This window comes from Anomaloglossus baeobatrachus, chromosome 5 (assembly GCF_048569485.1).
Source record: "Anomaloglossus baeobatrachus isolate aAnoBae1 chromosome 5, aAnoBae1.hap1, whole genome shotgun sequence".
Taxonomy (NCBI): domain Eukaryota; kingdom Metazoa; phylum Chordata; class Amphibia; order Anura; family Aromobatidae; genus Anomaloglossus; species Anomaloglossus baeobatrachus.
In genome coordinates, this window is record NC_134357.1 from 21,496,255 (window position 1) to 21,512,070 (window position 15,816).

The window sequence follows — 15,816 nt, forward strand, 5'->3', positions numbered from 1 at the left end:
ACGGAGGGGAGAAAAACATCTCAGCTGATCCCTGCCATCGCTCCCGGGATCCCCGTACAGGGCAGCGGTGGTGCCCCAACCTCACCACACACCGTGGGTGGCGTCACAAACCGACATCCCAAACACCAACAAAATACCCCTTTCACTCACGGGCGAGGAGCGCCGCTCGAGTCCCCGGATCCGGCCCACTGCTCGAGCCACCAAGCAGCAGCAGCGCCGGACCCGAGCGTGGTGAGCGCAGCCCCGCTGCCCGCGACAATATCGTCGGGGTCACGTTGTTAGTGACACACATCCAGCGCCGTTAACGACATCGCAGCGTGTGACACCAAGGAGCGACGATCAACGATCGCAAAAACGTTCAAAATCGTTGATCATTGACACGTCACTCCTTTTCATAATATCGTTGGTGGTGCATGCCGCAGGTTGTTCGTCGTTCCTGCGGCGTCACACATCGGTATGTGTGACACCGCAGGAACGACGAACATCTCCTTACCTGCGTCCACCGGCAACGAGGAAGGAAGGAGTTGGGCGGCATGTTCCGGCCGCTCATCTCCGCCCCTCCTCTTCTATTGGGCGGCCGCTTAGTGACGCTGCAGAGACGTCGCTGTGATGCTGAACGCACCTCCCCCTTGAAGGAGGGATTGTTCGGCGGTCACAGTGACGTTGCCGACCACTTATGTGCATGTGAAGCTGCCGTAGCGATAATGTTCGCTACGGCAGCGATCACCAAATGTCGCACTAATGACGGGGGCGGGTGCTATCGCTCGCGACATCGCTATCAATCGCTATCAATGTCGCAGCGTGTAAAGCACCCTTTAATATTGTGATTCCCTCACCCTGTGTTGTCTGAGTAGTCTTCCGCCCAAGGTTAAGGAGGCCGGCGTTCAGTTGGGATGAGCCCTGAGCCACGCTGTCTTTCTAAAGGCGGCCGGGCCAGCGGACGAGAGCACCCACTGACCTCCGTGTCTCCACAGTGTGCTCTGCTGTATACCGCGCTCCTGAGTATACTGTCCTCTGCTGTAATCCATGCTCCTCAGTATACCGTGCTCCGCTGTATTCTGCACCCTGCTGTATACCGTGCTCTTCTGTATTCCGTGCTCCTCCGTATACCGCGCTCTTCTGTATTCCGTGCTCCTCCGTATACCGTGCTCTGCTGTATTCCATGCTCCTCAGTATACCGTACTCTGCTGTATTCCGTGCTCCTCCGTATACCGTGCTCTGCTGTATTCCATGCTCCTCAGTATACCGTACTCTGCTGTAATCCATGCTCCTCAGTATACCGTGCTCCGCTGTATTCTGCACCCTGCTGTATACCGTGCTCTGCTGTATTCCATGCTCCTCAGTATACCGTGCTCCGCTGTATTCTGCACCCTGCTGTATACCGTGCTCTGCTGTATTCCATGCTCCTCAGTATACCGCGCTCTCCTGTATTCCGTGCTCCTCCGTATACCGTACTCTGCTGTATTCCGTGCTCCTCCGTATACCGCGCTCTCCTGTATTCCGTGCTCCTCCGTATACCGCGCTCTCCTGTATTCCGTGCTCCTCCGTATACCGTGCTCCGCTGTATTCTGCACCCTGCTGTATACCGTGCTCTGCTGTATTCCATGCTCCTCAGTATACCGTGCTCCGCTGTATTCTGCACCCTGCTGTATACCGTGCTCTGCTGTATTCCATGCTCCTCAGTATACCGTGCTCTGCTGTATTCCGTGCTCCTCCATATACCGTACTCTGCTGTATTCCATGCTCCTCCGTATACCGCGCTCTCCTGTATTCCGTGCTCCTCCGTATACCGTGCTCTGCTGTATTCCGTGCTCCTCCATATACCGTACTCTGCTGTATTCCGCACTTCTCTGTATAGTGTGCTCCGCTGTATTCTGCGTCCTGCTGTATACCGTGCTCTGCTGTATTCTGTGCTCCTCCATATACCGTGCTCTCCTGTATTCCGTGCTCCTCCGTATACCGTGCTCCGCTGTTTTCTGTGCCCTGCTATATACCGCGCTCTCTTGTATTCCGCACTTCTCTGTATAGTGTGCTCTGCTGTGTTCTGCGTCCTGCTGTATACCGTGCTCTGCTGTATTCTGCGTCCTGCTGTATACCGTGCTCTGCTGTATTCCGCACTTCTCTGTATAGTGTGCTCCGCTGTATTCTGCGTCCTGCTGTATACCGTGCTCTGCTGTATTCCGCACTTCTCTGTATAGTGTGCTCCGCTGTATTCTGCGTCCTGCTGTATACCGTGCTCTGCTGTATTCTGTGCTCCTCCATATACCGCGCTCTCCTGTATTCTGCGTCCTGCTGTATACCATACTCTGCTGTATTCTGCGTCCTGCTGTATACCGTGCTCTGCTGTATTCTGTGCTTTTCCATTATCCGCGCTCTGCTGTATTCAATTGTATACTGCGCGTAAATAAGTAATATGACAACAAGATCAAGGTGATGACTTCTCTACAAATTCCAAGATCTCAATCTGCTCATCGGTGTGATGATCTGGATAAACGAGTCCGATCCATGGAGGTGGCACCTCACAACTTACAGGGCTTACAAGATCTGCTGCTAACATCTTGGAGCAGACACCACAAGACACCTCCAAAGACCTTATGTTCTCTAGTCCTTGATGGATCAGAGATGTTTTGGTGGCACAAGCCGAATCTAACCAACATGAGACAGATAATTTCAGTTTCACGGAAGAACAAAATTAACTGTTAACAAAATCTAATAAAAAAGTCAATACATAAGAATTGTCCCTAGCAAGCAATTATCTCCAAGTCAGATTTAGCTTCTGCCACTGTCACGTGTGACAGACAGTCCTGTGGTTTCTGGCCATAGAAGGTCGCAGTGTTTGGCTGCACAGAATGCTCCCTGACTTTCCATTGTTCCTGTTGTCAGTATTCATTAGTATAGGTAGCTTTAATGCTGGATTCATCTCTCCCCCTTTTGGACCCAGCAGGAGCTCAAATTCCACCCAGTTGCTGATCATCAGTATTCTCTTGGTTCTTATATACCCCTTCCTTCCTTTGGACTGGTGCTAGTAATATTTTCAGTGCCTTCAAGCCTTGGTTGCAAGCAGATGGCTTGTACTCCTCTGTAGTATCATTGCTGAACTTCCATCAGAGTCATCTAATAAGCAGTTCATGGTTTTCCACGTGTGTGTCTCCCTTTTGTCTACTATAGTTGTTTAGTGGGGTTGACAAAGCGTTCATCCCATTCCTTCCCTATTTGGGGCCTAGTGTGATGCCCTGGCACCGCCAGATGGTCACAGAAGGGTACTACACCCCACACAACACCTTCCCACACCAGGTCCCATCAGCCACAAAATCCTAGCCACCCCCCTCAGGGTAGGAAGGACTCACCAGTGGATAGGACCAGGTGGATTAGGAGCGCCCACCTAGGGGTCTTGGGGATCCGGGGGAGGAAACAGTTCAGTTGAAGTTTGAGTTTGTTGAAGTTGGATTTCAGTGAACTTTGGAGTTCAAGTTGAGAGTATTGGAGTGGAGCCTGTCAGTGATAGTGACAGGCTGTGCGGAGAACTAGAGACTGCACCTACTGCAGGTAGCCAGGGTAGTGGTCCTGGACTACTGGCTAGGTGGCAAGCAGTGGACCGTGTCCAAAGGCGACAGGAGTCCGGTCGCGGGAGATCCCAGAGTGGACCGGGACAGGGTTGGAGCCCGCCAGTACCGACAGCGGAGATCCGGTCCGGAAACCGTGCACAGCCGGGGTACCTGGACCCTAGTTAGAAGACGGCTGCAAGCCCCTTCTCTAATTCACCAGGCCGGGAGCAAGGTTCCAGACGTTGCTTCACAGTGTTAGAGCGAAACGGCAGCCCACTGTGGGGGATAGGGTATCCGCAAACACCCACTGAAATCCCAAGGGTCAGTTTTTGCGGGTACGTCTCCCAACCAGAAATATACCGGGAGCGGACTTCCCCGTTCCATACAGAGTTGTCCAGAAGTGAGAAAAAGTACAAAGTGCCGGAGGAAAGGACATCGGTACACCAGCCGGGTGTGGGACCCGAGTACACCCGGACGCAGCAGCCGGCCACTGACACCTTGGTTTACCAACAGACTTGTATGCAGTTATTCAACAGTGAGTACACCAACACTCCCCGGTCCGGCCCAGCGCGCCACCTCTGCTCTACATCACTCCCCGTGTTCTGAACACTTAGCCCTGGGGCATCCATCCCTACCCACGGAGGGGTTAACATCCAGCTGCCATCCTATCGCTCTTGGGTGCCTCCCAACAGCACTGGTGGTATCCCACATTACCACGTACCGTGGGTGGCGTCACGTAGTATCTACAGCAATCCCCGTACATATACGTCCCTTTTTATTTGAGTGTCTGCGCGACCCCCGGGTCCGGAGATCCCTCGTGCCACTGCGGATACGGATCCGAGCAGCCCGACTACTGAGACGTGGGGGTGGCACAATAGCACTAGGTATACCTAGGGTAAGGTATCCTGCTTGGCGCATAGGTGTAGAATCTATGGTAGTGAAGGACCCCAGAGACCAGCAGTAGGTTCGGTCAGGGCCCAGGGTCACCACCTTCCCTCTCCATATACACGGGGTTTCCCTTCCCTTTTGCAATGCATTTGGTACTTCCCCATACCCAGCATGATACCGGTATCTAAACATTTGAGGCTCTTTATTTCATCAGAACTTTACAAGATCCTATAGGATCCTCTGGCACTTTAGTGTGCCGGCCAGACCCTGGACGGCATCTTGACACTGTACTTACTGATTTTATTACGTACTGTGTTTCTTAAGATTCTCGATGATATATCATGGTCACATATGTCTATGTCAACAGAACCACGTTGAAGCTTCTGATGAAAATGTATTCCCTCCCAGCTCTATATTTAGTGGTGATTGGATCTGAAGGTCTTGGTGTCCACATAGCTGATTCGGAGTAGACCATATTTTCCATTGATGTCGTTGACTTGTCCTTGATCCTGTTGGCACATTACAAATGAAAAATTAGACTCGATGTTCAATAACAGATTGAAAGCCAAAATTGGCTTGAACATCCGTGTGAACAGACACGTGTTCTGGCGATACAGATAAGTCTCAGCCTAATAAAGGGTTGATAATGGTGAGACCAGACCAAGAAAGACTTTACAACATCAACATGAAACTTCTCCTTCTCGTTCTTGGACTTGCTGGTATGTAGACAATTACTTTTTTACTACCTTTTGACTTTTTAATTCCAAGAGTGTCAAAGCCTTCTCCACTGTATCATTGTAAAAACTATGGAGACATTGGTGGGGGAGGAACACTGAAGGACACTTATCTCCTTCCATGTTCTTTTTTATGGTGTTGCCTTTGTGACCTGCCAATATTAACGCTCTTTTCTAAAGGGCTGGTCTTTATGGAACATGTGTCGAATGGATTAGTGGCCATGTTTATGATGATTCATTTACAGTCTATGGTACTAAATAAGATAGATGAGCACTGTACTCATTCCCATAGACTGTGAATAGAGTGGTGGTGGCCATTGTTGACCACCGGTCTACTAGAATAGTGGGGACCAGAATTCATGGTGATCGGTGGGGTTCCCAATGTTGGGTATTACATTATCTGTATAAACCAAAAGACTTCTTCAAGGGACATCATCCCACGTTTCTAGGACACTTAGTATTTAAGTGATAGTTTATTATACCTGGAATACCTCTTTAAGTTTTCGAGTCTCCTCAGATTCATTGTTCAAAATGTCTTTCTATTGTTTCTTCTCCTCTAGCATCAGCATATTGTCTGCATATTTTTAAGTTTTAATTCTTCATGTTCTTATTTATTTCATTTCTTCAGCTGCGGCCCCCATTGAAGACGATGATAAGATTGTCGGAGGTTACAAGTGTCAAGAAGGTTCCGTGCCTTACCAGGTGTCCCTGAATGTGGGATATCATTTCTGTGGAGGGTCCCTACTCAGTACTTTATGGGTGGTCTCTGCTGCCCACTGTTATCAAAAGTAAGGAACTTCAAGTTGTACATATTTATACGTGCTTTAACAAAATGACTAGCAGACTGGCATTGAGAATTCTACCTTACGATTTGGAATAGGATTTTGACCACTGTCCATGATATAATTGTGTGAGATGAAAATGTGATTGGTGGAGATTTGAGAACTAGTTTAAGGATTAGGCAAACTGTAGCCTACTGGAGTGTCATGCTAGGTGCAGGAAAGAACCTAGGATATGGCGAACGGGAATGGAAACCCTGTATCTAGGGAAGGGGGAGATGGTGACCCCTGACCAAACCTACTGCTGGACATTGGATTCTCTTACCGCCCTAGATAGGATCCGCACCCATGCGCAGAGCAGGATACCTAACCCTAGGTTGACCCTGTATCTAGACCCTCGGTAGGGATGGGATGAGCTCTTCATCAACTCCACTGAGCGCTAAAGGACACACAGGGATAACAAACTAGGGAAGGAAACAACAATATATCTTGAGATGCCTCAAGAAGAGGAACTGCAAACAACAACCAGGTTACACCAGAAGAATGCGAGCTGACTGCTTGCACTGAAGACTTGTTAAGGGTAGAGAACTTATCACCAGCACAGAATATGGGAAAATGTGGGTATCTATAGACACCACAAAATAGCATCTGAAAGGGTGAGGAACTCCACAGAGTCCTAAAAGGAAAGGGATGAACACAAAGCAGAGGAGATACATAGAATACCAAATACATCAAGCAGGAATGATAGAAGGTCAGGGAGCAGTTTGCGCAGCCAAACGCTGCGACCTTCTATTGCCGGACACCACATAACCGTCACCCGTGACACAACCATGACATGGAGACTGGCAAAAAGTGTGGGCTTAAGGAAAGAGATGAGAAGTGGAAAAGATCAGATCCATTCTGCTTAGAAGGAGTCTTCCCAGGTGATTAGTTCACCACCATGTATCATCCATTTTCAGCCCTGGTGATCCATAGAGATCTCTGGGAAACCAGGACCTCAAATGTTATATATCATAGATTCAAGAAGATCCAGTTTATTCATTGGTTGACCCCAATATTGGTGGTCTAATAGTATATACAGCAAGCGATAGCTACACAGGAAAGGTCAGCAAGGATTTCAGATTCTAGATCTATGAAGTAATTTGTATTTTTATGTTTTAGGCACGTGCAAGTCCGTCTTGGAGAACATAACATTAAAGAATTAGAAGGAGCCGAGCAATTCATCGCATCTTCTAAGGTCATTCCCCATCCGCAGTACGACCCGTCTGCTCTGGACAATGATATCATGTTAATCCGGCTGAAAAAGCCAGCGAGGCTGAACACCGGAGTGAAGACCGTCAGTCTACCGGCTCGTTGTGCCCCGGCCGGGACGCGCTGCCTCATCTCAGGCTGGGGGAACACTCTGAGCAACGGGGGTGAGAACAGCAGAAATACAGGGCGCAGCTCTGAAGGATGAATGCTCCGGGAGTGTTTGCTCAGTTTCTGCCTTGCACAGTGTGACCTCGCCCCATTGTGTCTCCCGGGACCTCTATTGTTTTGAGAATGTAATAATTTATTTCCACGTTCCCGATTTCTGACAAGTTGGAAAATTTCCATTTTAGTATTTTGTACAGGATCAGTAATGTATGTACACAGTGACTGCACCAGCAGAATAGAGAGTGCAGCTCTGGAGTATAATACAGGAGGTAACTCAGGATCAGTAATGTAATGTATGTACACAGTGACTGCTCCAGCAGAATAGTGAGTGCAGCTCTGGAGTATAATACAGGAGGTAACTCAGGATCAGTAATGTAATGTATGTACACAGTGACTGGACCAGCAGAATAGTGAGTGCAGCTCTGGAGTATAATACAGGATGTAACTCAGGATCAGTAATGTAATGTATGTACACAGTGACTGCTCCAGCAGAATAGTGAGTGCAGCTCTGGAGTATAATACAGGATGTAACTCAGGATCAGTAATGTAATGTATGTACACAGTGACTGCTCCAGCAGAATAGTGAGTGCAGCTCTGGAGTATAATACAGGAGGTAACTCAGGATCAGTAATGTAATGTATGTACACAGTGACTGCACCAGCAGAATAGTGACTGTGTGTCGCCCTGGGCAAGCCAGGGGACACAGGTCGCACACCACCACACCCCACATCCCAGGTAGGCACACCTAAGCTGAACCAAAAATCCTTGTTGCCTTCCTCCAGGAGTCTGATGATGCACACCAGGGGGTGGGTCAGGCGGTTGGCTCCGCCCACCAAGGAGCTCACAGCTCTGGAGGCAGGAAGTGTCAGGCAGTCAGCTCAGTACAAACAGGAGCTGTGGAAATAAAGCGCAATAGGGTCTTACCCTTATAGATACAGGGCACGGGTAGGGGGAGCAATACTACTCACCATATGCAGTTGTGAAAGTCACAACTACTATGTTCGCATGTAACAATGGATCCCGGCCGCGGCAACCCAAAAGGCTGATAACAGAGAGAATTTGTAGAGATCGGGTTTCTGAAGCCGCGCCAATGATCACCACCAGGACATCAGATTATGTGACTTTATTACAGCATCGGTCTACGCGTTTCATGAGCTCTGCTCACTTCCTCAGGACCATATAAAAGACACCATCAAATTTGATGGTGTCTTTTATATGGTCCTGAGGAAGTGAGCAGAGCTCATGAAACGCGTAGACCGATGCTGTAATAAAGTCACATAATCTGATGTCCTGGTGGTGATCATTGGCGCGGCTTCAGAAACCCGATCTCTACAAATTCTCTCTGTAGGCAGTCAGCTCAGGGAAGAGCTTGAGAACAGAGACGAGCCCAGGGTGAGCCTGTGTCAACAGCAGATTAGCCCGGGCAGGGCAAGAGTGAAGTCTAGCTGAGGGCTAGAGTAAACAACAAAGAAGTGAAAGTGGAGGAAAGAAGAGTAGTAAAGGAGGAAAGCAAGAAGTGGTGACAGAGCCGAGAGTGTGCAAAGCCTGAGAGCCCAGCTTTGTGTAGGGCCAGTACAGCAAGGTCAGCGACGGCGGTGACTGTCCGGAGGGGGACCGTTTGGAAGTTCCTGGAAGGACCCCGTTGGCTGTGTGCCCGGTGGTCTGGAGCAGTGTTCCGAAAGACAGTCAGCACCAGGGCAGGGGCCTCTCGGACCCCGGCAAGGCTAGGAGTCGCCAAATTTGCCGAATCCGTCAGTGAAGGGGACATAGATTCCCCCAACAACCAAGTCCCGATTGAAGGCAACAGTCCAACCTGTACAACAGAGGCACCGCCACCGCCAGGGCACCAGTCTCTGAGGGCCAGCGCCTGCGGGCAAAGTGTAGTGCTCCTCCGGCCCAGCTTGAAGCCGGGGAGCGGGTTACCGGTGGGGACCCATCGCAACCATCCGTACATACAGGTGCAAGGAAGAGGGACATCACCGTCACCTACCGGGAAAGCAAAGCAGCCGTCTGTGGGACCGTCCTACCAGCCGTTTGGTTTACCGTACAAACTGTGTCCAAGTCTCAGGCTGAGTGAGTACCACAGTGCCGCAAGGCACAGCGCTGCCCCCGCGTCCCTGCGCCCACCAGGCCCTGCACCTCCCAAGCCATCACCGGGCCCCGGGATCACCAACCCCTACCCACGGAGGGGCAACACAACACCTGGCTGCTCCCTATCACCATCCCCGGGATCCCCGCATTAAGCAGCGGTGGTGCTACACATCACCACAACCGTGGGTGGCGTCACGGACATTATCCCAACACCCCAAACAACCCCCCTTTCACTCACGGGCGAGGAGTGCCGCTCGAGGAAAACCCCCGGGATCCGGCCTACGGCTCGAGCCACCACTGAGCAGCCGGACCCGAGCAGAAGGGGTGAGCGCGGTGTGCTGACACCCTCCTCCCCGCCCGCGACAACTTGGCGTCACGAACAGGATCTTACCGCTCTGCCGTCTGGTAGAGGTGCGCCTTGTTACCGCCGGAGGTATCCGGCAGAAAAATTTCAGAAGCCGCCATCTTTGGCGCGAAAAGTTCCCGCTCGAGCGTCTTCTCGAGCAGTAGAGGCGCGAAGGCCAAAACCCCGCCCCGAGAGAGGAGGGGCCGGAAAGAGCTAAGGGTGACGCGATGGCGGCTGGCCGCATGTAGCTGCGGCTATACAAGCAGAGACGCCAGGACTCTGCAGACTGATTGGGTTCCTGGAAAAACCTCGTTACCAAGATGCAAGATCCTACCCGCAACGAGGAAGCCCCCGCGCCCGGCACGGCGACGTGGTTGAGGGACCGGACCGTCCCGCTGAGTAACCGTCTGCAGGCCCATATGCAACTCCTCCTGGAGGAGTGGGAGACCGACATGGCGGACGTAGTGGCTGCTATGTGGAGACGCGAGGCAGAAGAGGATTTGGAGGAGCGGGTAAGCGACCCACGCCCCTGTATTCCTGACGGATCGGCCGTTGCGGCTGAGGGGCCCGGCCGGCTTCCGCTCACCCTGCCTCTCTCCCCGCTATCCGTGATAGCTGCTGCCGCCCCGCCATTAGGCCCGCTACCTGCCCAACCGGTAGCGATACCCTGCCCGGCCGCTCCGGCGGACCAGCCGGCTGCAGACGTCCAGGACGGCCCTGAAATGCACCAAGGGGAACCGCTAGAACCACGGCCCCTTAACAGCGTGGTGCCTGAAGTCCCAGTAGAGACTGTGCCAGACCCTGAGCCCGGGACTGTGGCTTGGATGAAGGCCCGGGTGATACAATTCCACCAACGTCAGCAGGATCAGATCTTTTGGATGCTGGAGCAATGGACCAGCGAGGTGGAGGAGCTGATTACAACTGCCCCAATGGGCGAACGGGGAATAGATGTAGCAGAACCGACTGGTGACCCACGTCCCTATGTCCTACCTGGACCGGCCGCTGCGGCTGAGGGGCCCGGCCTAGTCTCGGCCTATGCATCGCCCTTGCCGTCACTGATGGGGCGCCTCAACATAGGCTCGCCTACTCTGCTGCTCCATGTTACTGCAGATGGGGATGAAGTGGTGGATGCTGGAGGCCAGGAGGCTGCGGCAGCTGGCGGCAACCCGCCTGACGCAGAAACAAGAAATGACGACTCCTGCCCCAGCTCCGGGCCCGCTGTTGCGGCTGAAGGAGCAATTGAGCGTTCCCGCTATGTGGGGGACCCTGTGGTTTATCATACTCCGATACTCCGCGTACCGGTGGAAATGGGTACCGGGTACCCCTGTCACAGCAGGCATGTCAGTGCATGTTTGAGGTGCTGGTGGCAGAGGATGGGTCCACCTTAGTAGAGGAACTGGAGTAGGGCAATAAAGGCCCGCAGCACCGTCCCCGTTGGGACCACCTGCTTGTTTGAAAAGTTTGAAAGTTTGCAAAAGAATGATAAGAAAGATGATTATCCGAGTTTTCACCTGATTCACCGTGTGATTTGCAACCGGCTGGAGCCGGCACCGTTGTCCCCGTGGGGACCGTTTAAAGTTTAAAAATGCATGGGAACTATCCATGGACAAGCCCGTGAACTCTGCAGGGCAACCACAAACGTTAGTGGCTTGTAAATATGTTGGGTACCGTTACCGTTTCCGCAGGCCGCCTCCGGAGAGGCAGGTTGGAGGGAGGGCCCTGAGCAGAGCAGGCCAGGGCCCAGCCACCAAAGGAACCGGTGGCTACCCTCTGGAGGGGAAGGACAGATCCCGCTCGGGTACCGTGTGCTGGACTGTGGGTCAAGGGGTGCTGCCTGGGTTTTAGGGGCAGCATCAGGGCCAGGTTACTTGGGTGGGAGAGAGCGGAAACCGTGACCGTATACCGTTGAAACGTTAAAAGTAAAATGTGCCTCCCGTCTTGGGAAGAATTTAAAAATGTTATGCATGTTGTTTAACCCTGTTATCCCCTTTTTACAGAAAAATAAAACCGGTGTAGGACGGCAGCCCGCGGACGGTCTGCATTTTGCTAAGGGGGAATGTGTCGCCCTGGGCAAGCCAGGGGACACAGGTCGCACACCACCACACCCCACATCCCAGGTAGGCACACCTAAGCTGAACCAAAAATCCTTGTTGCCTTCCTCCAGGAGTCTGATGATGCACACCAGGGGGTGGGCCAGGCGGTTGGCTCCGCCCACCAAGGAGCTCACAGCTCTGGAGGCAGGAAGTGTCAGGCAGTCAGCTCAGGGAAGAGCTTGAGAACAGAGACGAGCCCAGGGTGAGCCTGTGTCAACAGCAGATTAGCCCGGGCAGGGCAAGAGTGAAGTCTAGCTGAGGGCTAGAGTAAACAACAAAGAAGTGAAAGTGGAGGAAAGAAGAGTAGTAAAGGAGGAAAGCAAGAAGTGGTGACAGAGCCGAGAGTGTGCAAGCCTGAGAGCCCAGCTTTGTGTAGGGCCAGTACAGCAAGGTCAGCGACGGCGGTGACTGTCCGGAGGGGGACCGTTTGGAAGTTCCTGGAAGGACCCCGTTGGCTGTGTGCCCGGTGGTCTGGAGCAGTGTTCCGAAAGACAGTCAGCACTAGGGCAGGGGCCTCTCGGACCCCGGCAAGGCTAGGAGTCGCCAAATTTGCCGAATCCGTCAGTGAAGGGGACGTAGATTCCCCCAACAACCAAGTCCCGATTGAAGGCAACAGTCCAACCTGTACAACAGAGGCACCGCCACCGCCAGGGCACCAGTCTCTGAGGGCCAGCGCCTGCGGGCAAAGTGTAGTGCTCCTCCGGCCCAGCTTGAAGCCGGGGAGCGGGTTACCGGTGGGGACCCATCGCAACCATCCGTACATACAGGTGCAAGGAAGAGGGACATCACCGTCACCTACCGGGAAAGCAAAGCAGCCGTCTGTGGGACCGTCCTACCAGCCGTTTGGTTTACCGTACAAACTGTGTCCAAGTCTCAGGCTGAGTGAGTACCACAGTGCCGCAAGGCACAGCGCTGCCCCCGCGTCCCTGCGCCCACCAGGCCCTGCACCTCCCAAGCCATCACCGGGCCCCGGGATCACCAACCCCTACCCACGGAGGGGCAACACAACACCTGGCTGCTCCCTATCACCATCCCCGGGATCCCCGCATTAAGCAGCGGTGGTGCTACACATCACCACAACCGTGGGTGGCGTCACGGACATTATCCCAACACCCCAAACAACCCCCCTTTCACTCACGGGCGAGGAGTGCCGCTCGAGGAAAACCCCCGGGATCCGGCCTACGGCTCGAGCCACCACTGAGCAGCCGGACCCGAGCAGAAGGGGTGAGCGCGGTGTGCTGACACCCTCCTCCCCGCCCGCGACAACTGCAGCTCTGGAGTATAATACAGGAGGTAGGTCAGGATCAGTACAGGATCAGTAATGTAATGTATGTACACAGTGACTGCACCAGCAGAATAGTGACTGCAGCTCTGGAGTATAATACAGGATGTATCTCAGGATCGGTAATGTAATGTATCTATGTACACAGTGACTGCACCAGCAGAATAGTGACTGCAGCTCTGGAGTATAATACAGGAGGTAACTCAGGATCAGTACAGGATCAGTAATGTAATGTACAGTATATAAACAGTGACTGCACCAGCAGAATAGTGAGTGCAGCTCTGGAGTATAATACAGGATGTAACTCAGGATCAGTAATGTAATGTATGTACACAGTGACTGCACCAGCAGAATAGTGAGTGCAGCTCTGGAGTATAATACAGGAGGTAACTCAGGATCAGTAATGTAATGTATGTACACAGTGACTGCACCAGCAGAATAGTGAGTGCAGCTCTGGAGTATAATACAGGAGGTAACTCAGGATCAGTACAGGATCAGTAATGTAATGTACAGTATATAAACAGTGACTGCACCAGCAGAATAGTGAGTGCAGCTCTGGAGGATAATACAGGATAATGTGTTGCTAATAATAAGTGTAGAATGTGACATCCTCTTTCTGCCTGTTTGTTTTTCAGTCAATTATCCGGATATCCTGCAGTGTCTGGATGCCCCTATATTGGCCGATCCTCTTTGCCATGACGCTTATCCAGGGCAAATCACAGAGAACATGGTCTGCTTGGGATACGTAGAAGGTGGAAAAGACTCATGTCAGGTACAAGCTGAACCCCATCTCCCACCATTGGAGGACCTTTTGGGAAACATATGTGCAATACTGTTTTTTTTCAGCATTTTTTTTTAAACCATAACTTTTTTTTCAGCATTTTTAAGGTGCAGTTTTGGTCCCACAGCTGCGTGCATTTCCTTCCCCAGCAAAGTCTATGAGATTTCATTTTGCTGTGCACATGTTGCAGGTTTTTGGCTGCATCTTTGTGGTGACCATATCAATTCTTTTTGCTTTTTGTTCCTGCGTTTTGGAGGACGGGCAGATCCATCCCCAAACTGAGTTGGGGATCGGCGGGGGATTGATCCCTGGTATCTGGCCAGATGTCAGTCCCCATATAAGATCTACGGACCAGAATCCAGTGCAAAGGAGTAGGAGCAAGCGCCTCATACTTACCGAGTCACCGGGGCGGCTGTCACACTTCTCCCGCGGCCTCTCATTCTTCTTCCCCGGCCGCTCATTAGGCTCATACATATTCACTGCTTCTCCTGCCCACCAGAGTCTGTGATTGGTTGCAGTCAGACGAGCCCCCACGCTGAGTGACTGCGTGTCTGAGGCTTCCAATCACAGACGCTGGTTGGCAGGTCTATATCGTACAGTAAATTAAATTTAACAAAATAGAGTAGGATCCCCCCATATTATGATACCAGCACAGATAAATCCCGACAGCTGGGGCCTGGTATTCTCAGGCTGGGGATACCCATGGTTATTGGGCACTCCCCAGCCTAAAAATATCAGCCAGCAGCCGCCCAGAAATTCCAGATCCATTAGATGCGACAATCCTGGAACCTTACCTGGCTTTTCTCAATTGCCCTGGTGCAGTGGAAATCAGAATAATAAGGGAGTTAATGGCAGCTGAAAGCAGCCACTAAGTCTTAGATTAGTGATGGCAGGCGTCTATGAGACCCCTACACTAATCTGTAAGTGAAAGTAAATAAACTCAAATTCCGAAAAAATCCTTTATTTGAAATAAAAGACAATAAAGCACCCACTTTCACCACTTTATGAACCCCAAAAACACCCCTGCAAGTCTGGCACGAGGTCCCACGACGCTTCCACCACTTCTACATCTGAAGCTCACAGCGAGCGCCATAGAACATGACTGCCTACTGTCAGCTCCACGCAGCGACTGAAGTGAGACACACAATCAGTGGTGACATCACTCAGGTCACCCGCAGCCACAGCCGGAGTCCTCCACCTGTGACAGCAAATCACCTGATTGACGTCATCACTGATAGCGCGGTTCTTTTTTGTTGCTGCGTGGAGCTCACAATGGGCAGACTTGTTCTATGGTTACATTTGCCATTCAGGCTCATCCGGACGCCGGCGCTCAGTTGTTGATTGATGTTCACACTCTGTCCATACAATCACTGTGGCAGGAATATAAACCCCCGGACACGGGCTGCGCTCTACCTGGGTCCTTCCCCGGGTGATCCCGATCCCACCCTATAGTATATGGGATATACAGTATACAGATTTCACGCCATTGTCTCTATTTTTTCAGGGTGACTCCGGAGGTCCGGTGGTTTGCAATGGAGAGCTGCAGGGAGTGGTGTCCTGGGGCTACGGCTGCGCCCTCCCCGGATATCCGGGGGTCTATACCAAGGTCTGTAACTACAACGCCTGGATTGAAGGAATCATTCTCACTTTATAGAAGCTGCTGGAGGCAGAAGAAAAGCAATAAAAAACATTGGAAATCCCGGAATTTTCTTTGTAGATGTGGAAAGACGAAAAGAATAAACAAAAGATGAATGAAAAATGGGTGATTAAATTGTCTGAGCACGGGGGGAGGGGGTTTGGGACCCCCAGGCACCCTACAATAATAAGGTGCAGGAGGTAATGGCTGCCAGTGATGGGGGAA

At 51.8% G+C, this 15,816-nt stretch overlaps 1 protein-coding gene across 1 annotated transcript; it reads left to right on the forward strand.

Annotated features, from left to right (window-relative positions):
* Positions 1-5,118: 5,118 nt before the first annotated feature.
* LOC142312578 (anionic trypsin-2-like) lies at positions 5,119-15,609 on the forward strand. Its single transcript, XM_075351567.1, has 5 exons — positions 5,119-5,152; positions 5,796-5,955; positions 7,108-7,361; positions 13,810-13,946; positions 15,460-15,609. The coding sequence occupies exons 1-5, from the start codon at positions 5,119-5,121 to the stop codon at positions 15,607-15,609; spliced, it is 735 nt and encodes a 244-aa protein (XP_075207682.1).
* Positions 15,610-15,816: the final 207 nt, after the last annotated feature.

Bases quoted from the DNA above. Each gene is read 5' to 3' on its own strand.
- LOC142312578 (XM_075351567.1), top strand. From the start codon at position 5,119: ATGAAACTTCTCCTTCTCGTTCTTGGACTTGCTG. The intron at 5,153-5,795 runs GTATGTAGACAA...TCATTTCTTCAG, and splicing joins TCTCGTTCTTGGACTTGCTG to CTGCGGCCCCCATTGAAGAC. The intron at 5,956-7,107 runs GTAAGGAACTTC...TTTATGTTTTAG, and splicing joins GCTGCCCACTGTTATCAAAA to GCACGTGCAAGTCCGTCTTG.